This window comes from Streptopelia decaocto, assembly GCF_964273445.1.
Source record: "Streptopelia decaocto genome assembly, chromosome: 9".
NCBI classification, from domain to species: Eukaryota; Metazoa; Chordata; class Aves; order Columbiformes; family Columbidae; genus Streptopelia; species Streptopelia decaocto.
This window is the reverse complement of record NC_138664.1, coordinates 2,124,509-2,147,693: the sequence shown is the minus strand read 5'-3', so window position 1 is coordinate 2,147,693 and position 23,185 is coordinate 2,124,509. Positions and strand designations below refer to the sequence as shown.

Below are 23,185 nucleotides of genomic sequence, written 5' to 3'. Positions count from 1 at the left end.
CCCCCCAGCGTGTACCAACGTTGTAATGGAAACACTAGATGTCTTTTTTTCAGCATTTTCGTTTTCCATGTGAGTTGTAGTCATACTGTAATTCTTGACTCTAACAGAAAGGGCTCCAATTAGCTGTGATGTTTTTGTTCTACTTAATATTACTTTAATGACATGACGTAGTTCTGTAAATAAGATTTAGAGCCCAATGGGAGTTTTGAATTATTTTGTTTTATTTTGACTAAATGAAGAAACTGATCTTTCTCTCCTGCTTTTATTCTTTTCATCAGTATAATCACCGATTAAAACTAGTTACCGCAGACCCTCGTAGGATTGTTCCCTATGATGCCAAGTTCATATAAAATTGATAATGTAGTAAATACTAAGTACAGTACAAGGCAAATTGCTCCCAGTTTTTTATCTATTTTCCAGCCGTTGAGGTGAACTGCCAGCAAAATAAAAACGACAGAACAGACGAGAGAAATGGCTGTGTATGTCAAACCACTGCTGTTCACTTCTATGGGTCCTGACGGATTCATGAAGGCAGTTTTTATAAACCAGGGTATTCCCAAACACAGCATATCAAATACGTTGGATCCCACAATGTTAGACATAGCCATATCTCCGTTTCCTGGAAAAGAAGAAATACAAAGAAGTCTGCTTCATTGTGTTGTATGAAATTGCCAAACTGTTTTGGAGGAACAAAATGTGAGCCCTCAGTTTCTCACAGAGCACCCTTTTCATTGAAAGGACTATAGTCGTGATTCTACAGAACATGCTTTTGGGTATCACAAGCATAAAAATAAGTCCCTACATCACCAGCATCTGCGTAGTTGCACTTAAAATAAGCTAGACGGGCTATTAGCAATTCCAGTCGTGTTTAAAATACCAAGACCTACAGTTGTGTTTTGCAGTAGAACTGTTAACGCTTGGTCAACAACAGATCAAACCAATCTAGAACACTTCTCTGAAATACTGAGGGCTTTTTAAATGCCTGAGCCACAGCTTCTTCAGGTAAGCTAGTTATTTATTAGTAGTAAACTTCAGCTCTAGAATCTGGAGCAAAAATTTTGAAGCTATTCCATGAATTTCTGGAAATGTTGACTAGAATTCTTTTGTTAGTACCTTGGAATGAGCTGGAATACTAAAATCTTTACCTTTCCGAGCCACCAGCACACTTGCAACTGTATCTGGTACGCTTGTTCCTGCTGCTAGCAATGTGAGACCCATGACTGATTCTGGAATTCCCAATGTTTCACCTGCAGTTGATAAATAACGGTAGAAAATGCAAGTGTGGTGTTAGTTTAAGTTTCATCCAAAGAAATTGCTTTGGGCTTTGTTTGCTGGAGAAAGGATTAAGTAATTATACGGTAGTTTTAAAAGTAATCCATCAGACGACTGAATATGAAGTAACCGAACCATAAAGTAGTTAAAACCAGTAACAACAAAATATCATCCTGTCTTTGGTCTTCAATCGAATAAAAAAGGAATTGTAGTATAGTAACCATCTTACTTAACGAGTTTCTCAAAGCCCTGAGCGGAATGTCTCCAGTGGTCAAGACAATACCAATTACAGGCTATTTTCTTTCAGATACAGTAGAATTTTAAATATCTAACAATTTACTCATTTTCCTCAACTTCTAGAAAATGTAAGAGTCTTCTATGTTTTTAGGCATCTCATTGTTAGTGCTCAAAAGTCTCATGAAGCAATAACTGTTATAATCACCCTCTTTAAAGTGGGAGGGGGAAGAAGCACCTGTATTTCTTGGGGAAGAGCGGCATTAAGATCATTACAATACTAAACTACGTGGCTTTAGTATTTCACTCCAATTAGAAAGTTCTTTTATTTGAGTTGGAAGAATCAAAATGCAGAATTTATAAATGACTTGTAGGTGCAAGGAATCCTTTAGAAGTGTGAGTTTCTTTAGGTAAATGCTGCTGTCAATTAAGAAAAGTTTTAAATTGTTACTAAAGCAGCACCTTATTTTCCCCCCACTTTTCTTTTTTGGCCCCACATATCCTGTAAACATATTAATATCTCAAAATACAAGGATTCAGCTCTTCAAAACTGTTTCAGCAGTGTACAATTCACAAGTGTCAATATGATGAATTATTTGATCTGTCTATTCAAATCATTAAGTAATTAGTTTTTCTTGAAATTTTTGTTCACTAAGAAGTATCTTTTTCTTTGTTTGTTTGAAATCTGAAATCTTATTTGCAATATTTGGACATGAATGGGAACAGTCTTAAATTAAAGTAGGTGAGCAGTGCTGGCCTAGTAGGTACCAGCTTAGTCTGCATCAGCCCACTAACTTTATGTTTGAAACTATTTGTTGTTCAGAGAGACTAATGTGATCCTGTTGCGGAATTTGTACTGGTATTTATTCTTCAATCACTCCTAATGTAAGAGATTTGTAGGATGAGGGACCAAGAAGTTCAGCTTTTCTAAACCATCCAGGCTGGAAAGTAATGGTTTATACCAAGCAAACCAAGGTGAGATACGAGTGAACCAGCCTTAGGTACTGAACGATAGTTTCTAGCCCTCTGAAGGTTATAGGATAGAATCTAAACTCAGGTGAATCTAATTTTTTGTTTTTATTAGATAGATTTATCCTCTATTTAATGTATAGGGTGTTTTGTTTTTTTCTGGCAACTGACCATAAAGAGAGAATGATCTTATTTTTCTAGACTTAGATAATTCTGTGTCTCAGTAGCAATATCTTGCTATAAGTAGTCAAATTTTCTTTACTTGGTACCAGGAAGGTGTACCAAGTTAGGTTTGTTCTTGACCATCAACATGTAGTCCCCAGCTGTGACCCCTTTGTGCCATTCTGACAGGCTGTGTATGTAATGATAGAGGAGTCACCCTTCATGGAAGAACTGGGACTTAAATAGAATGTGTGTAACGTTTAGTGTTTTGACATGTAAATAGAACATGTTAGACCTAGAAGTAGTGGGGGATGGCTCTTCAAGGTGGAGTAACTGCTACACTGAATAATCCCCAGCGTACCTGCCTTCATGTGAATTATGCTCTGTCTAGCAGAACAGCAGTAGCTCGTTTGAATCCTGTTTGAAAGGCTTCCAGCATTCAGCCAGTAAACCCTTCGGTACAAGTGGAAAATGATTCGATCGTGGAGTAAACGTGGTGGGTGTTCTATCCAGCGATTACTAGTAATTTCTCCAAGGTTTACCAAATGTGTAGGTCTGTTTCTGCACTGAACAAGGAGTTATTCATTGAACTGAAGTTGAAAACAAGTTTAGGATGCTGAACTAGCAGAATACTTGAGTAGGATTAGTGAGCTATAATGTGGAAATGGCAGGCTTTGGAACATTTCTTTCTTGTTCAGAGGTTTGTTTTATGCTTGTTCCTAAGGTGAAAAACTGGGTTTTTCTCAAGCTGACTGGAGAAACAGTGAAATAGGACTTATTAATACCATAAGGTATTTTTAAAAGAACGTTTTACCCACAGGTTCATATCCCTTCTCTCACTTAAATGCAATTCTTCTACTAGTTCACTTTATGATGCAGATTTCTAAGAGGTATACATCCCCACATACTCCCCCTGAATGTTTAATTAATGCATGATGCTATAGTTGAAATAGTACAAAAATTGGGGGGGGCAGTTAATTTATGGCCAAACTCTCACTATAGTGTTCGGGGAAAAAATGCAGGTATAGAGATAATGGATCTTTTACAGCTATGTGAACAAATTGTAATTCACATGATGGTAAGCAGTCTGACAGCTGAAAACTGTCTCTAAACCACTCTAAAGTGGTTTTCGTTAGGTGGAAGAAAGTGGCAAACTAAGCAGTCAAACATAAGCTTTTGTTGGTTTTGTTTGTTGTTTTCTTACAGCACAGTATGTGTTGCTAAACTGACTGTTAATTGTGGAAATGAAAGCGTTTCACACGGAGAAAACTCTCTTGTCAGTGATTCTCGATTGGTTGATTCTGTATAGCAGCAGCAGTTTTGGTACCTACCTACTATTGTTACCATCCATACAAGAACGTAAGTTATTGCAGAAATCCATGCTGCTGAAACTAAAAATGTCACCATGAACCAGTTCCTCCAAAACTGTCTTCTGCAATCTGGTACAGTCAAATAGAGTAGTGTAATAATGGGAAGGGATAACACCCACAAAACTCTCTTCATATCTGCCTCGGGCATGGTGAAGACACTGGGATGATCTGTTGAAGGAAAAGTATCTATTTTAAATTGTAGCATTAAGTTTGAATCCATAGCATACAGTCGTATTACTGGTCTCTACTTGTGTCTTACTCAGTACCTACATCAGACTGGACCAAACTCTGAGGTCAAGTGTTATTACCACGTCACTAGGAGCGACCTAAAGTGGATGAAAAATGAACTTCTCTATAACGATTTACACAAATTTTACCAAGAGTGACCAACTGCTGGTTCTTGCTTAAGTGAAGAGGAAATTAATGATCTGCGGCCACACCATAGCTGTTCCTTTATGGACTATGCCGCTGTCGTAACAAAACAGTGTATATTAGTACAGTAGCAGTGTGTCTTTGGGCCGATACTGCTTTTGACAAGCAGTGTTGCTGGGAAGTTAAAAACGTGCCCAGCACAGACCGATGGAAGTCTGCTGTTCTAATACAACACAAATGAGCAACTATCCTAGCAGCTCACTTCCTATAAATAAATGCACCACTCTGCTTTTCCTTCATGCTGTATTCCTGGGGAGAATAATGCTTTACTTAAATACTATGCTGGAGTTCCTTTGTGAGCAAAATCTTAATAATATCCCAGAATCTCCCCCTTGTTAGAACTGATGCAGACGGGCATGCAGAGTGCTGGAGACAACTGTAATAACACTTGTACCTTCAGAGATTTCCTGGAGCCCGTGCAGGCTTGTTGAGAGTTGAGCGTAGTCCTGCTCATCTTGAAAAATCCCGCTGTCTGTTCTTGACCGTTGATGGATTAGAGGTCCGCTCTCCTCCCGCCATCCAACCAGCGGCTGCTGCTCGGCGTTCGCTTCCATGGCTTTTGTAAAACACGCACAGCAGGGACTGAACTTTTTCATGAGGTATTGGTTGATTTTAATGTCAAAACATAGTACCAGAATATAACACCCATATATCAATAATAAGGATGCACTTTCATACCTAGAATGAAAAATAGATTTTTACGTGATGTGTAATATAAAAAAAGCCCAACTCTTTAACTCATTAAGCTGGCTGCCATAAGGTGAGAGAGAAAATTTGCATGAGTAGCAAAAGGAAAACACAAAAGCAGCTCTTTGCAGTTGCGTGGCTGGTGTCCCCATGTCTTTCAGCAGTCTGATTAATTCCCCTCCCCGCAGGTTCTCGTTTGTGTGTTGTATAGCTGCATGTTTTCTAGGGGGTCTTACTGACTGAACATCTTCCTGTTGTGGTTCAAGAGGGGGATCGTGTGTGCTACTTTGAGTTAGAAAGTTCAGGGAGCTCATGCTGGACCCGGCCGACGTGTTGGGGCAACAGGAGAGTCAGTGTTAACAGAAGAGAGTTCGAACATCAGCAGCTCATGCTCTGCTTCTGGCAGACATGGTTTTCTTAATGGCGATGCTATCAAAGGCAAGCAGTAAACCAAACTAATTGCTATGCTAAACAGTTACGATAGAAATTGTGAAGTCCGTACAGACAAACCTATGCAGATCAAACTTTACAAATGTGCAGGTTTTGCTTGTTTAGGTAATAACCTTTACAAGCATTGTGACTTTCTACGTTTTTTAAAGCCAACAGGGTGTTTATTTCTGTTAGTGAATGGCAGTTCAGGCCACTTGAAGTTTGGGTTGGCTTGTTTGTTTTCCAAGATACTGTCTCCCTGATCTCCAGCCAACATGAGTTGAACACTACGTGTGCTCTTACCAGTGGATGGTGTTGTCGGATATCATCGCCAGGACGGCCGCCACGCTGACGGTGTATGCCAGGCAGTCCCTGAACAGCGGCCAGCAGGACAGCCTCGAAACCTGCAGGTCACAGATTCATTCACTTCCCTTAAACCTGTCTGTAATACTTTCACTAAGTGCTGTAAATGCTGCATCGATATGTTGTTTCTATATTATGTAAAAATTTAAGATTCTTAGGAATGACTTAAGTATGATATTTAACAAGTTAGTGTTTTTAAAAACTTTCATAGCAAGTTGTCTTAAAACTGATTACTTGCAGGTTTTGCTACTAAATAATAAACTTGGCAGTTGTCATAGTAAGGCTCTCTTGGCTTTTGTTGTCAAATCAGAACGGGTAACTGGCTCTTAGGAGCAGAACTGTGGAAGTCGATACGTACCACGCTGGAAAGCAGCCCACACGCTGCACAAATACCGAGAAGATTATAGATTGCTGACCCAAGGATGGTGCTGATGCCGATATCTCCCTTTGTCACAAAGACTCCTGTAAGGAAAACCACTCCGGTACGTTTTGGTTCGGCACGCCAGGAGAGGAATTCTGGATTCTGAGGAGTCCAAAGTATGTGTCTTACCTAGAAAAGCAGTGACAAGCTCTGGAGCGGAGCTTCCAGCTGCCATGAATGTTGCTCCAGCAACATCTTGAGAGAGGCCAAGGCCTGAGGATAGAGCAAAAGAATTGCTTCAATACTTCAGTCGTCTGTACCCTTTACTTGTATTAGTATATAATGTTAGAAGCTACTACAGTTTAACAGAACAAACTTTGCTTCCTTTCATACAGTTAATGCATTTATTTGAAATTGGTAAAATAATATATTGAAAACATGGCCTTAGTTTTGGGGATAATTTATTTCTAACTTTATTGCAGAAACTAACTGAAGTAATTGCGAGGACATTCCGTGGACGTTAGCGTGATATTGCTGCGTGATCCGTGTCAGGTCTGTCTGTCTTCCAGGGAAATCCATGCTACCGTGGCTGCTCCTACCAGAAGCACTAAACTCAAACCAGTGCTGGGATCTTAAAATCAAATTCTCACTTTGCATGGACAGCGTAGGAGTCTGTGTCGTGCTTGAATGAAATGAGATTTCTGTTCTGGTAAGTTGACTGTTCCTGAAATGTAACTCTGTGGATCAAGTTCTCCACGCTAAGAACACGGACATATGGCTGACTGTGGAAAAACTCTGACAAATGCATAGTTATTATCAACAATCAAAAAATAGTTCTACAGCAATGGTTAAGGTTACATCTTCTGTAAGCGTTCTGCTTTGGAGAATATTTTCCAGTGCTCAGGAATGAGTTTCCCTGGGGCATTTTTATAATTCTTGGCAATTAAAAGCTGAACTCTCAGCCAAGACCATCTCTGTAATTCAGTGCTCTGCTGAAGCCCCGGGAATTATTACAGGTTGATTAGATTTCACAGAACTGCTGTAACCCTGCTGCACTCCTTTCCCTCCTCTTTTATACCTTCAACATTCAAACAGTAGCTCGTTCTGATACGTGTTCGCTACTTTGGGAGAAACACAGAAACTTGAGCAAGGTGCTTCACTCCCATGGTTTAATATGGGGAGAGTTTTGGCTTCGTGTTTCCCCCACACCCGCTTTGTTTTTTTGCCAGTAACCCGCACATGCTGACCACAAAGTCACATTGTCAGTTCAGTTAATACTGAGGAAGTTTTAAGGTTTTCCTTCAGGCATGGGGAAAACAAATTTTAAATGAATGCCTGTGCAGTGTAATCAGAGCACGTTTTTATCAATATAACTGATACATTGTGTCAAATTCCATATTGCATTGATAAGTCTAACTATGCATGGAGACTCTGAAATTTCCTTAGTTTTGTCTCCAGAGCACTCTGACGCTTTTTCAAAGAGAATGTTCTACACCAAACTGCTTAGTTACACGGGAAAAAGATGAGGATGTTCACTTACATTCGCTGATGATCTCTAGAGAAGGCAGGAAGTAATCATCGCACACAATGGACACGGCCAAAAACATGTAGAGTATAATTATGAAATAGATAACAATTCCTCCATCCCTTCTCTCCTGCGGAGTAAAAAATCCTTCAGGGAACTCCGAAGAAGGCAGGACACAGCCCGTCCGGTTTTCTGAAAATTGGATATAAAGGCGTTACACATCCTAACACCTTTCCCTTTTTCAGGCTGGAGTTGTGTGGATTAGAACTACAACTGGAGTAGCGGCTGGCTGCCTTTCCAATAGGTCTGTTTTTTGTTTAGGCACAAGCACAGCTGCAGCAGCGCTGGTAAAAGTGCGGGAGTGTTGTGCGCCCGGGAAGGGGGTTAAGCCAAGAGTGCATCTCACCGCTGGAGGTGCGGGCATCGGCGCCGTGCGGGCATCAGCGCCGTGCGGGCATCGGCGCCGTGCGGGCATCGGCGCCGTGCGGGCGGCAGCGCCGTGCGGGCATCAGCGCCGTGCGGGCATCGGCGCCGTGCGGGCAGCCCCGGCCCCATCCCGCCGCTCCTCCCCGTACCTGCAGCCCCGGCCCCATCCCGCCCCTCCTCCCCGTACCTGCAGCCCCGGCCCCGTCCCGCCCCTCCTCCCCGTACCTGCAGCCGCAGCCCCGGCCCCCAGCGCCAGCAGCAGCAGCAGCGCCCGCCGCGCTCCCGCTCGCATCCCGGCCGCTCTGAGCGCGGGAGGCGGCGGCCGGCGCCAGGCCCGGGAGGGTCACGTGGGGGCCGCGCCCGGTCCGTCCCCGCATCCACCCTCCCGCCTCCCGCGCACCGGCCGCTCCCCCCGGGACACCCCCGGGGCTCCTTCCCGGGACACCCCTCATCCCTTCCCGGGACACCCCGCACCCCTTCCCGGGACACCCCTCATCCCTTCCCGGGACGCCCCGCACCCCTTCCCGGGACACCCCGCGGCCCTTCCCGGGACACCCTGCACCCCTTCCCGGGACACCCCGCACCCCTTCCCGGGACACCCCGCACCCCTTCCCGGGACGCCCCGCACCCCTTCCCGCGGTCCCGCCGCGCTGGGCTCCGCAGGCTTCGTGCGGCACCTTCGGGACGGGAGTTCCCACCTCGGGCTCCTGGGGCTGAGGGGGTCCCGCGCCCCGACCGTCGCTGTCCCCCGCTCTATGTCTGCGGGAGAACGCGGGGCGTCGTTTGCCAGAATGAGCCCAACACTGACAACAGAGCAGCGTCTCTCGTGTGTCTCTAAGGTGCAAGGGCAGCCAGGAGGCTAAATGAAGAACACTTGTCCTGCCGTTCCTTAAAAATTAAAGAGGATATTTTAAAATATTTGATATCCACCTTCCTAAAATTTTAATTTAAAAAAAGGTGGGGGAGAAACATTGCACTAAATCTATCAAAAACCACCAGGTTAAAACAAAAAACCCGAACAAAAAGCTCAGCAGCGCACCTTTGGGGCGAGGGCTGAGCGCCTTGCCCGGTGCCGTGTGTTGTCACAGGTATGTGAAAAATGCAGTTGTGATTCGTGCTAAGGTGTTTAATGTTTCCAGGTATAACCAAGTGAGGCACGGACTCTGAACCGCGAAAAGGGAAGGGTGGTTAAGTTCTATGTTAAAAGTTATGAAACTTGCTTAGGAAGTTATATTGATAGAGGGAACTAACATTTTAAGGGTTAAGCAACTATATAATAAGGGCCTACTAACAAGCTACCATTTTAAACCACATAATTAATATCTAGTTTAGAGCTGTATGTAACTAATTGTGCTAAAAAAAGCAGGACTTCATTAAATGCCGAGATCAGAAGTTTTACAGCACCAGCTGCAACCTTGAGGAGACAAGATACCCAAGATTCACAGCAAAAAGGGGGCGCCAGTCTGGTTTTGGTTGTTTTGGTAGCTTGGATTCCAGCCAGTCCCTCCTAATGAGCCAAAGGTACAAAGTCCACTGTGACGAAGCTGAAGGAGCTTCATCCAAAGACCCTAAAGACCCCTCCTCAAATTCACCAAGTGACACTGCGCAGGCAATGAGGGTCAAGGAGGGAATATGTAAATGGTTATTTGAGACTCATTTTAATAAAAAGCGGGAAAGGTCATGAATATGTACAGGCGTCTCTGGGGTCATTATGAATATGTGATACCATACTGTATTTAAGCACACTTCTTATCGTTAAAAGTGTGCGTGGTGGGCGGAGCGAATCCCCCGCGCACCCAGCGCTGTTTTGCTTGTGCTCTAATGAACACATGTTTAAAGAATACAATTAAGGAATTGGATTGCACGTTGTTTATCCATAGAAAAAGCGTAATTTATTTATTTCAGGTAGAAGGTGAGTGTAACCTTCATCCCCCTAATATCTAATATTGCTGTGACAATTCCTGTTTATTCCCACCGCTCTACCAAGCTTGGTGGGCTGTGCGAGCGCCGGGCTGGTCCTGGCTGGGCCAGGGAAGTTCACGCTGCTCAGATGAGCGATTCAGCGAGGGCAAAGCTGAGACCCACCGCACAATCCCTCCCTTCAGACCCGGCTCACTGCGCTGCTTTGTCTGCTGACCTTTCCACAATGAAGTCATGTGTATGATCGAGGATTAAATAGTAAAATACAGCCTTTTAGCAAGATGCTTTTGTAAAGCAGCTCCCCCCGCTCCTCCCCAGTCACTGGTTTCTCAAGAGTTGTGTTTCCGTTGAATCACTTGTAGACGTGTTTCCATAAACATTTTCAAACCCATTATGCCAAATGACCTTTTTAGGTGCCCATGTTGTTACTGATGGTTTTTTAGGTGCGGGGCTGACGCTCACATTTGTGAGAAAGGAGTGCAAAGTGGAAAATGCTGGTTTGCTTCATTGCATCTAATCCCTGTAAACTTCTTGTTCCTTGCATCCGTGGTGTTTGGCAAATACACAATCAGCCCCTCTCTGGGATGCGGGAGATGAGATAAGGTGAAAAAGTGGACATTTCTCTCTTGGATTTAAGCAAGCAGAACCGTACAGCCACCATTAGAATACGAACACTGGCTCTCAGAGAAATGTTTTATTGAGCAACAAATTCTACAGCAGTTGCTGTTGTCTGTTTCTGACCCTTTTGAGGCCCAGGGTGCTTTTTACCAGAGCAAGAATCAGTTTAATGGTCAAGATTTTTCAGGGTGACGACCAACTTCCAGAAATGAGTTCTCCGTGCTCTCTGAAAACCAGAGTTATGTCAGCTGCTGCTTCTCCTGCTTTACAGGAGAAAATACATCATTTTAGTCTTAAAAAAAAATGAAGGAGTTTCTTCCAAACCCCACTTTGCACCAGCGTAAACCAGTATGAATTTTCCTGTCTAAATTACTGGTGGCTCTTTCCTTACATAGGGCAGCAGAAAGGGTTTCATTATCAAGATAAGCAGCTTCCTTACCTGCCCCTCTTCTTCACAGCTTATCACAGCCTACTCTTAAAATCTCAGCATAGTTTTCTAATATCAGCTACTTCACTTCAATTTGGATTTTTTTTGGATGGCGTGCTCTTTTGTCACTGCTTTTAATTACTTACGAGCCTGCCGTTCTGCTGGGAACGCGTTCCCTGGTACAGCAATGCGCTCGCTGTGTAGTTAGAAGAGTTCAGTCATATGATTTCAGGATTTGGAGGCTTTGTTATGCTCTGGTTCTGATCTGTGCTCAAGCTCTAATTCCTTTCCATAGGCACCCCCTCCCTGTGCACAGCTGAAGCGAAGCCGCAGCTTTGATTTTAGCAAAGCCTGAAGCCCCCTTGGTTTGCGGAGAAGCTGTGAGTGAGGTTGATGTGCTCATGCCCTCCTTGCCAAGCACATGCCTGGAGAGACCAACAACCAGGAACCAAACAAAGCGCCTTATCCTCCCAGCATGGGGAACCAACTCTGTGTTTGTGCATGTTTGACCCCGCACAAAAATCCGGCAGCCCGTGGGTCCTTTGGCCTCAGCACGGCCGGCTGGGCTGTTCCAGCCTCAGAGAGCGCTCTGCAAAGCTGCGGTGGGTCAGCTAATAGCACAGATCCCACCTGTGCTACTGCATTTGTGTGGCTGCTGTTAAGATAAAGCCCTGCTTAACAGCAAAAAGAATGGATAAATAAGTTGTTCAGAGTTTCTGAAGAAGAGAGAAGAGCAGCTCTTTGCTGGTCACACCGGTAACAACGCTCTACCACCCCTGCTCAACTGGGGACAGGGTGTTTCGTTGCCCCTCCAAGCAAAAGGAGGTTGGGCTGTCCAGAGGTCTGACCACAGCTGTGTGCTATTAGGGGGCAGGTGGGAGAAAACGTGAATTGGGATCAGCTGTTGTGTGTGCGCCCAGCGGGTGCTCATTTGCTTGTGAGGGAGGTGAAACTCCAGCGTCTCTGGGTGACTCCACGAAGGAGCTTTTCTACAAGCAGTGGATTTGCTTAGTGTTGTTTGAGGTTTTTCTCTCCTGCTTCCTTCATAATGTCAGCAGACAGGACGTGGACAGTAAGGAAAAAAGCAGGTGAGTCTATCAGAACTTAAGGGAGTGTGTGTCCTTGTTGGGAGGACCAGACAGAAAAGATATGGGGATGGCATAATGAATCCATGACTATCTTAAAACAACAACAGAAAAGTTTCATGCTGGCTGGGTTCCAATCTTGCTGGGGGAATAAAAGGAGGTAGAGGTCCTGGTAAGGGCTGTGCAGCTATTGTAAGTATGTGTGGTTGTACATGTCTGTACAAGAGTGCTGAGTTTCTTTGGCTTCCTTAGTTTCAATTGCCTACTGTCTCAATCACAGTTCAGTTTCTGTGTTATCCTTTCCTTGTTGCTTTGGGCAGGTTGTTTGTTTGATTTTTTTGGTGGTGGTCTGTAGAAGATCAGCCCAGTCTGGGTTTGGATGGTGGGAGTGCAGCTCGGTATTAGTGTGCCCCAGTGTTACCGCTACGTGACCCTGTGCACCGCTGTACTTTGCTCTCGTGTCTGTGCACATATGCACTATTCATGCTCCCGGTCACAAGGCCTAATGTGCTGGGAAACAAGACAAGTGAAGATGTTTTCATCCTCAAGACCCCCACATTCTTGTGATAATCTTGTGCTGTTCCTATTTGGCAGAAGAGAAGCTGAGGATGGAAAGGGAGCTGCTGCGACCGGAGGCTGCGCTCGTGCTCTTGAGGTTGGTTTCCACGCTCCTTTTCTTCTGTTTGTGCTGCTTGTGTGGCTTATTTGGAGGCTGGAGTGCCATCTGTGTTATATGGTCATCTCTAAAACAGCGGGTAGAATAAATTCTCTTACCCCGAGGTGCTGAGATATCACCCTCAGGTGATGAGACGCATACTGTACTGTTGCAAAGTTAAAATGAGTCTCTTCAGTGTAACTCCATTATTCTTCATTTACAAGATAAATATACTGTCATTGTCAGAGCAGATATTCCCCTTTGTCAGCATTTCATGGCTCACCTCGTGGATCTAGATAGATTGATGATAGCTGTTTAATATTCTTTCCTCCATAACCAGTGATTTGAGAGTTGCCAGCCCTCATGATGGCTGCTGTTTCTCTAAAGCATCACCTTAATGCACATTAGCCACACAAGACTCCTAGGTTGCTTTCTCTTTCTTTCAAATACATAGTTGTAGACCAAGCTTGAACATGGGACTCTGAACACCTAATGCTGGAGGTAAACGAACACATCACAGTATTCTTTTCAAGCAGATCTCCTGACTTGAGGAAGGGGGACCGGGTTAATTGATGGCTTTAGAACAATGTCAAAGGGAAAGGTTTGATTTCTGACCCTTGGCTCCCTGCAGCACAGAAGAGCCAAGTGCTCTTGCTGTGACTACCTTGAAGATCACTGGAAGGTACAACTTGATTGCAGCCCCTGGTGCCAACCAGGAAAGCTGTTGAGCTGTGAAGGAATGGCATTTGGTAACCAGCGCAGGACTGACTCAGATTTATTCTCGGACCCTTGGCCTTCGTGTTCTGACCTTGTATGTGTGGCAAATGGTTTTTATTGACTCCGAGCTATGAAGTTGTGAACAGTGTATGTTTTCAGGTGGTCTGTAATTAGACTTCAGTGCCAATGCATCTGAAGGCAGGAAGCTTCCAGTTCTTCGGTTGTGCTGTCTGGCTGCCTCCAGCTTTTATTTCAGCTGGTACGAGTGAGCAAGGAGGTTATTTTCGGCAGGTGGACCATGGAAGCATTCGGGTTACGTGGTCAAGGGGAGGTAGGTGAGGGTGGGGAGTTGTTTGAGGCTGCTTCTCTTCATGTGAGCCGTGGAGTAACGTTGCTCCCTGTGATAGTGGGGATCATAGGCTGACAAGGCAAAGCTTGGCTTAGGGCTGCCCACAGTGGCAAAAAAGCTAGAAACTCCTCCACAGGATTTCTTGCTTGCTTGTCATCAAGGGATGAGTGCTGGAAAGAGAGTGTACTATTGGTAGTTGGAGAAGATTGGATCTGTTCATTTGGGTGCCTGAGGATTTTTATTTTCCCTGCAATTCAGATGTACAGAATTCACCTCCCATCTTCAGGCCTGGATTCTTCTCTCACTTCATCTGCTGTCTCTTTGGTGAAGCTTTACAGTAGTTCTCATGACCTTAGCTTGCTCACTGGGTGGCTCGGTCATCTGTTCAGGACATCGAAGGAATCTCTGAAACCGAAACATGTGCCAGATTAAATGTTTTTTAGATTTAAACCAGTAAGCACTTCTCTAGTACTATTTGAATGCTCCTCCATGTTAACTGCTTTCCTTTGGCTAAAAGTCCTCATTAAGACAATCAGAATGTATTGTAGATGTCAGTGCTTGTGGTGTCACAAAACTGATGGTCTGATGGTGGTTGACTGCCTAGGCTGAACCCATCAGAAAATCTTACTGCGAAGGCTACGTACGCCTGCATATACCAGGAGATCACGGCTGTTGCTGGTCAGTAATAATGCTGTAGAGAAGCTCCTTTGTGTAGTTCTTGTTCGGTATCTCAGCATACCCAGTGCCTTCAGAATATCTTACGGTTGTGGAACTCGGAAGGCTGCACATTGTCTAAAAAGGATAGGAAATGGATGGTCTGCAGATAGAGCCAGCTTGCTTCAAGCATGAAAGTCGAGTGTTTGCGTGCGGGATGGCCAAACAATGGAGCAGATCTGAGGTTTGTGAGGGGAGTCCTATGGTTAATAGCACTGCACCATAGTCACTTCACTCTGTTCCATCCCTCCAGCAGTTTGTGTATAGACCAGATCCAAAATCACTTCTTCTGTTTCTAATACACTGTTATGTCTGTGGGGCAGGTAAATACATCGCAAAACACAGGGGAGAGTAGATATTGGCAATGAGTGAGTCAACGTGAGGGTTGTTTATTTGTTGTTTCCCTCTCAACTGTGCAAGGGCGTGTTGCTGTGGACAGAGGAGAACCCAAGAGCAGCAAACTGCTGCCTTGCCTGCGGTTTCTAAGCTTGTCCTTTCCTGCCGGTTCTGTGCACCAAGGAGTTCTGGTCCTTCTCAGTGACATTTGCTTCCACTTGTTTTCTTTCCTCTTCCTGTCGCCACAGACACTTCAACAAACACTTGTGCTTATTGTTATAGGAAAAGAGGAAATTAGGATTTTAGGCCTGTATCAGTGTTATAAACTGTGCTGCTAAGGCTGAAAGTCTCAGCTTCTCCCCTGTATAGCCCTTACCCAGAACCACGAGCGTGGTTACCTTATGCTTGCTTTGTACCCTTAGTTAAGAGATTGATAAATGCTATTCTTAGGTTTGCCGATTTCCGTGCTAGACTGATGAACTATGGATAACAAATGAGACAGGTAGAACTTCAAAGCTCGCCCTGCGACCCGAGGACCTTTCGTTTGGTACTTGCCGTAGTGGAACATGAAGGAAGAAGTGGAGCCTGCACACCACTGGGACAGAAGGAACCTGAGGATATCGTGAATATTTAGAAAATTTCCACTAGACAGTGATAGACAGTGATAAATTTTGCTTAGTTGCACAATACCTGTTAGAACCCTATATAACGACTAGCTGTATTGCTGTATGATTGTCACTCTCTGAGGAGGTGACCCAACGCTGCTGTTCCTGCGAATCTTCTACAATAAATACTGCTCAGAGTAACCCAGGAGAGTTCGAGTCTCTATCCACCGCCACCTACTACCTTTTTCACTTATACTTACGCTGGAGCATACACCTATTCTTTTCCACTCTTGTGAATGTGTGTTTTTTCTGCTGTTTTTACTTCAGCTCTGGCTCTGGCTGTCTTAGGCCTGGCTTAATCCGCTGCCATGCTTTCCGTGCGCGCTCTTGACCCATTCTGGAGATCAGGCCATGTGTGGAAGGTCGTGTGTCACAGGTTTCAGTGGGGCTGCTGCGTTTGTTAAAGTTTTGCTGTTGTTTTTCGTTGTGTCCCTAATGAAACCGCCTAGCTGGTCTGGCAAATTCAGCTGACCTTGAGTTTGCAAGTACTTAGGAATTTACATTCTACATGAATAATATGGAAATTATTGTTCTTATGGTTATTGCCTGCAAGTTCTGTAACCTCAGTGATGTCTTGGGAGATAAAACAAACTCTCAGTGCTTAAGTGTCTGTTTATAAACAACATCAAATCACGTTTTCTCCAATGTGATTGCTTTTCTTGTATTCCTATAACTGAACAAGCGTTAGAAAAATAATCATTATTGACATACTAGAGAAGAGACACATTGAATTCTGCCTTATAGGCTACCAAGTTGTTTCACCAGATAACATTAGTACATGCTGATGTTATTTACAATGTAATAGGTGTTGCTGATTTGCGGATGTTTCTCCGTTTCAGAAATCGATCGCTAGAAGACAGTGTGTTGTCAAATACTACTTTTGTGTGTTGGGTTATGCTACTGTGCGTCAGTCCGGAGGGGATTTTAAAACCTTCATGTTTTGGTGCAGTATCTGTGATGCTTTTTGTACTTAGTGCATGTTGTGATGTGCTCCTGGAGATTCTCTCTTCCCTCAGGGGTGAGGCCAGCAAGGAAAACACCAGCGCGGTTGCTTTCGGGATGTGTGTTTGCTGAGGATGGGGTGGGTAACAGTTTTCTGGGGAGGTGGAGCAGGGACCTCGTGGCAGCCGGGGTAGGACGTGGAGCACAAGCCTCTTGTGTCTTCTGCAATGAGGGGCTGGGAAGGAACAAAGTGAGGACCAGAGACTTCTGGTAAAACGCAACTGAACGGCCGTGCGCCAAAGAGATGGTCTGGGTAGACAGCTCTGCGAACACAGAGTGTTTGAAAACTGGCCGAGATTCAGCTGGAACTCCTCGGCAGATCGGTTCTCCTAGTTTGTGCTTTGGGTAGAGTCCATGTAAATTATACCCAGGCTAACAGGCAACTTGTACACGTGTGCAGGTGCCTGCCTTTCTCTGGAAACACCGTTAGCTTTACAGGAGGATAAGGAGCAAAATCAATGCTGTGCTTCTGGTGAGGAGATGGCAGAACTATTACAGTTCCAGCTGAGCGGTGCAAACAGCCGAAGCATAAAATTCCTGCAAACTCTGGGAACGTGTCTCTCTGGAGAGCTCTGGTGCAGCCTCCCCTGCTTCCTCCCGAGAGACCATCTCATCACCAGAAACGCAGGTTGGGTTTTGTCGGAGGACTTAGAGATTCTCCCAAGCCCACATAAACTGCTGGTGAGTTACTACTGATTATTCCTTCGCAATGCTAACTTTAAAGTCTCTGCTGTGAAATGGAGGATATTTAAAATATCACGTTTAATAGTAATTCTGTCATTGCTGTATATGCTGGAACATAATGTTTTTAATATTTTAAAGCAACTTTAAAGTTTTTTATCAGACCTTAAAAACTGAACATATTGATGTCTTAATTGCTAGCACAGAATATATAGATAATACTGTATCTTTCAGAAGAAACATGTTGTGCTGACAGAGGAACTGATGTGATAGAGCTGGAACTTTTTCCCCTCAGGACAGAACAATTATTGTATCCTTATGTCACTAAAACTGGTTTCTCATATTCTCACATATCATGAACTATCTATGATTTAGGGTTTTCTCATCCATTTTAAAAGCTTATAGCTTACACATCTGTTCCCTGGCCACTCGAAGCATCATTTTGTTGTAGTCAGTTGTCACTAATAAACAGAATTGGCAACCATGGAGACAACGTGCATCGTATATGCAGGTTCACGTGGGTTCTGCCATGGACCATTCTCCCTGTTAGCAGGGCTGGAAATGGCAGCCAGGCCTCCAGCTGCTGCCCCCTTCCTGCTTTCCCAGAAAGCTGTTTCAGTACCGACTCGTTTACCAATAAACGTATTTACACACAATTACTGGCTCACCTTTTCCTGGATCGTTTTTAGACATTCCCATCCATCGCCACAGATTTCTCAGGGCTTGGGTGAATCAGTAGCTGATTCAGCATAGCAGGCTGGGAGCCACCAGCAGGGATAACAAATGGTGGGGAGATGAGGGAGTGGGTCAGCTAGGAATGGAATAGATGCTCCGATGACAACTGGTGAATCCAGTGGGTCTGCTTTCAGATGCTTTGGTTTTAATCTGTTAAGTCCACCCCAACCTTCTCCACTCTCAACTTGAATGACATTATAAATGTCAAGCAAATATTTTCCTTTTTCAAGCCTGTTGCTGCTGAATTTCATCTGCCACGCTTAGAAATTTGTAGTTAAATGAACAGGGTGTTTTTTTTCCACTGTATTTTCCCATCAGTTTGAGGAGAAGCAGTGATGACAGCTTCAGTTTTGTGAGTGAACTCCACACTTTCCCCAGCTATATAATTTCCACTAACAGAAATATGTTTTTATTTGTTAGCGTTTGAAGAGCTTGGGCTGGGCTGCACTAAGGCTGCGTGGAGCCTCTTGTGCTGTTCTGGTGCTCGTGCCTGCTGAAGCCAAGGCACAATCACTTGGAATCAAAGAGCGGCTTTAGGTGGGTTCTTGTGTTTTCCTGTGATATCCTCTGGTCAACATGAAGGAGGAAGCAGCGTCTCCTAGAAAACAGTTGAATGCTGTATATTTCTGCTCCCTTGGAGTTTAGGGACACTGACCCAAATCCTGCTGATGAATGAAACGTGGTAGAGTATTTGGCAATATTCAGCTGTCCCAGAACTGGCTGTTTTCTCGGTGGTGAAAACAGGTATCTTTTTTGTTTGTTTTTCCCTGCTATGCTTATTTTGATTCTGTGGGGGAGTTGTGTATTTGTGTATATTTTATGCAAATACAGTGTCTGGTCTTCCCCCCACTGTCTTTCTCTTCAAGTGACCATGGAGTGTGCCCACTCTGATTCTTCTACTCCGTCCAACAGCTCCTAGTTTTGGAGGCCCCTCTAATTCAAGGCGAGGGACACTAACAGCATGAACTGTGTATTCTCCTCTCCTTTCTGGGACCTGTTTAAAACTGTCTCTTCCTCAAGGACTTCTTGAACTTTTTATTCAGTTGAATCTCCTGCCTGTCTGATGAGTTGATGCTCTTGGTGGGATACCTCGCACGATCTCTAACCTTCAAGACAGGGCAAACAATAGGCAATATAAGATTCAAGGCTTTCAAAAGCTCTGCTGGGAAATGCTTTTTTCATACGGTTTCAGATTTAAATATTTATTTCATTTTTTTACAGAAGCAATAAAGAAAATTATGCAAATTTAAACAGGCTTTAAATATGTTCAATTGAGTTGTCCTTGAGGTATTGAATACTGGATCTGCTTAATGGAGTATCTGCTGTCCAAGAATTGAAGGTTATAGGATCCAGTCCAGCTCTGTAACTGTGGGTACTCGAGGGTTTCCCACCTGCTTTCCATCTGCTGCCCTGAGACAGGTCCTGACGTCTGCCAGCCCCGGGTGAGCGTCTCGGCTGCTCTAGGAATCCACTGCTAATCAAGATAACTAATATTTAGGCATCTGAGATGATCACTTAAGTTATTGTCATTACTTTCAGTGGGTTTTTTGGTTGTGTTTTTTAAAGATAATCTGTTTTTCCTTCCCTCCCTGTTCTGATGAGCAAACCAGCACTATGGATAGGACCTCTTTCGCAGCAAGCAACTGTTCCCGTGAACTGCTATCATCTGTTGGAGCCATGAGCACATTTCTGTGCAAATCAGCTTATTGCTGTGAAGTTGTGCCAGCCCTGACCAAACCACAGAGGGATTATTAAATGTCATAAAAAGTTTCAGTGAATTCCTGCGTCCCTCTTTACTGTGCTCCCGGTGTCCAAGGCTCCTTATGCTGAGAGCCAGCGACAGGTCAGATCCAGTAGCTCTAAGTCCTTTGGCAGTTCTCTTGGAGCAGATGTGGAGCAGCGAGGCCTAGGGAGGTGAAATACTACTCTTGCAAGCTTGCAGAACAAAAATATTCTTGCTTTCGACTTCCAGCACAGTTTAGAACACTTTTTTTCTTCTTTGTTAAAGTTCAGCACTTGGGAATGTTACACGTTTTTTTTCTGACTGAACTAGAAAATAGAAATATGCTTGTGCCTGAGCCCAAATGTGGGGCCAAGCAGACTGTGACTCTTGGCTGATTGAAATATAAACCCCGGTGTCTGGAAAATCCAGATCTAAATACAGCATTCGTAGCACCAGAGTGCTGTGGGAGGAGGGAGAAAAAGTATCATTGTTGCTTCCACAGTTGCTGAAAACTAATGGAAAAGGCTGTAGAAAGAATTCTTAAAAACCCTCAGACAATGCACTTACTAAGGTATTTCCTGAATTTATAGCGAAAAGAAAATAGTTTAAAGCTTAGTCTGTCAGCCTTCTTGTGCTGGCAGCACAGCCAAGACAGCAAAGTAAATCCATATGCTTAGTGTTTGTAATGGACAAGAAACGTGTGGTGGCCACTTGCTGACTTGCTATCTCGCATGCATTTGACTTTGGTTTTAATAAGAGCACGGTTACCTCTTACTGTCCATTGCATATCAAGAGAATACGTGAGTGTGTTCCTATTTGCACAATGCATTGTGGCAAGACAGCACCCTCTGTTCACAAGCTTTCCTCTTGTTAGTGCCAGTGTTATACTACAAATGCCTCTCATGCATTTCAGTTACGGTTATGTAGTGCTTTGCTTGGGCAGTATATTTAGCAAATTGTGTCGTCAAATGATTATGTTAGACTGAATGGTTGACGTCTAGTACACAAATAATTATGACACTGAACTTACTATGTATGAGCTGGAGCCATAGCGATTTCCGTGACAGATGGAAAACTCCACTGAACCTTTTATTGGCCATATGCCATTTCTGAGTGTTGGCCAACAACAAGATTTGTTGCTAATATATAATGATTTAAACAGTAAAAAGAGCAGCTGCACTTTGATTTTTTTGGTGCTTTTACTACAGGTTTTCCTGGAGCTTTGAATATCTGCTGCTGCTTTCTAATGCAAAGCTGTCACTTCTAGTCTGTGAGAAGGGAGTTTATCTTCCCAGCGCTATCTGCGGTAGAATTTTATATTTTGATACTTATAACTAAAGCTCTCCTCTGCCTTTTATTGCATTATTAAGTTGACAGCATAAAAATGTCTCTGCAACATGGGGCTGGCAATGGTTTGTAAGAAGCTGGCTGTGCTGTGTGGTGCCACAACGGAGCCTTTTTTAGGCTGTCGGTAAGTCTTATGTTTTATGGGCTGCCCGAGGACAGGCAGCCCAGCATCCCTCCAGCTGTTCGGAGAAGACAACTTTCAAAGCGTCGTTCATTGAGACAAACCACATGGTGTGGTTCATCATAGTGTTCGCAAATCTCTGTAAATATGAACTGCCATCGTTATCTATGCAGAACATGGCACAGCGTTTCTGCTGCTGCTGGCAGAAGCGAAAACTTGCTGCCATGCGACGCTTTGACCTTCGTTCCTCCTGAAGAGGCTTCACCGCGTTGTCCTTTGTCAATCTGCTCACTCTGATATTCATCCAGAGAAAAACAAGATTGGAGTCTGGAAAGCAGAACCGTTCTGGCCCTGGGCCCAGCGTGGTAAGAGAGATACATGACAAGGAAGCTCATTCCAATACAACTTCATATCTATTTTTTTTGGGAAAAAGAACACTTCATTTTATAAAATTTGTATTTATGTAAGCTTGCATATGAGTAAAACTGGCTAAACATTTGACTGTCCTGGGCAGCATCAATCTGCACTGCGTTGAGAAGTACTCTAGAGGTTTCTAGGATGATTTGATCCTGTTTGTCAGATAAGGTTCATCATGTTGCTTCTGTGCCAAGGGAGGCACGAAGCGTTGGCCATGGCACGAAGCGTTGGCCATGGCACGAAGCGTTGGCCATGGCATGAAGGCAAGCAGGTGGGGAAGAGAGCAGTTAATACCCGTATGCTTCTTGCACCTCCTTCAAAATGAGTAAGAAATAAGATTAATGGTGCTCTCTCATTTCTGTGGCAGCTTGTTTGGATAGGGCTACAAGGACTCAACTGGGTGCCTTGGTTCCTGACCTCAGCTGTGCCTGAGCTCTGCTCTGCAAGGCTGGGCTGCCTCTGGGTCTCAAGCCTGGTTGCCAATGTTCCATTTTGATGCTGTCTGTAGTGCTAATCCGCTCTTGCATTGAATCAAAGACCACCTTTCTCATCTGCCTAGGTGCGTTGCCTTCAGTTGCTAGAGCAGTTGTTCCCTGTAGGGCAAGCAAAGTGATTTATCCATGCAAACCCTAAAATATTGACTTATTTCTTACCCAATAGTAAAAAGTAGCCAAAGGAAAAGCCTCCACGCATCTACTGCATCTTTGACCTTTGCGGTGGTTGCACGCCAGCTGGCTCCAGCTTGTGCAGGTTGGATTGCTTGCTGACTGCTGCATGCTCTCCAAGTGCCAGTGTGTTGGCCCTGCTCATCCCTTTCTTTAACAGACCAATGTTTCGTGATGTTTGTTTGTTTTTCCTCTTGTATCTCTTCCCTCAGCTTTGGGAAAGCAGCCGTGTAACTGCTGGCTGCAGGCAGGTTGTTTCTTCACCGCTAATAGCCTGTCTGTTACACTTTGAATGTTTGTTGGGATGCTCCTTATCTAGGTCATAGTTTTTCTTTCTTGTCAGATTCCTCCCGCATCCCCCTCTGATCTTACCTACAGCAAGCTATCTGTCTCAAACAGTCAAGCAGAGCTATGCAAAATATTTGTACAATGACACAGATATTTCCCACTTTGTCACATCTTGTAGAGCCTTGGACCTACGTGAAAACCGCATCAGTCATAGGCATAGAAAACAGTGTAATTTTTATTTGTTTTGGAACCGAGAAAGAAAAGATACAGTGCTGAGAGAGGTTTGTAGTGGGTTGTGTTATAAATCTGAGATGGTACCTACTGGGGAATGATTTTCCCAGTGATGTGGATGCCCTTAGTGTATCATCTGTGAGCTGCAGGCTCCTTCAGAGCGTCCTGTTCTTGTTCTGACCTTGCAGAGCTGGTGCACGACACCTTGTGCATCTGTGCAACACACGCCAACCACCTTCTTCCATTTATGACCGTGTTT

The 23,185-nt window shown here is 44.3% G+C and overlaps 1 protein-coding gene across 1 annotated transcript; it reads right to left on the bottom strand.

Annotated features, from left to right (window-relative positions):
* Window positions 1–91: 91 nt before the first annotated feature.
* Window positions 92–8,864, bottom strand: SLC24A5 (solute carrier family 24 member 5). Its single transcript, XM_082060528.1, has 9 exons — window positions 8,456–8,864; window positions 7,820–7,996; window positions 6,469–6,552; window positions 6,277–6,380; window positions 5,859–5,959; window positions 4,834–5,117; window positions 3,969–4,175; window positions 1,146–1,247; window positions 92–619 (listed from the first exon to the last, which is right to left on the bottom strand). Exons 1-9 carry the CDS (start codon window positions 8,520–8,522, stop codon window positions 297–299), a joined length of 1,449 nt encoding a protein of 482 aa, XP_081916654.1. The 5' UTR covers window positions 8,523–8,864; the 3' UTR covers window positions 92–296.
* Window positions 8,865–23,185: the final 14,321 nt, after the last annotated feature.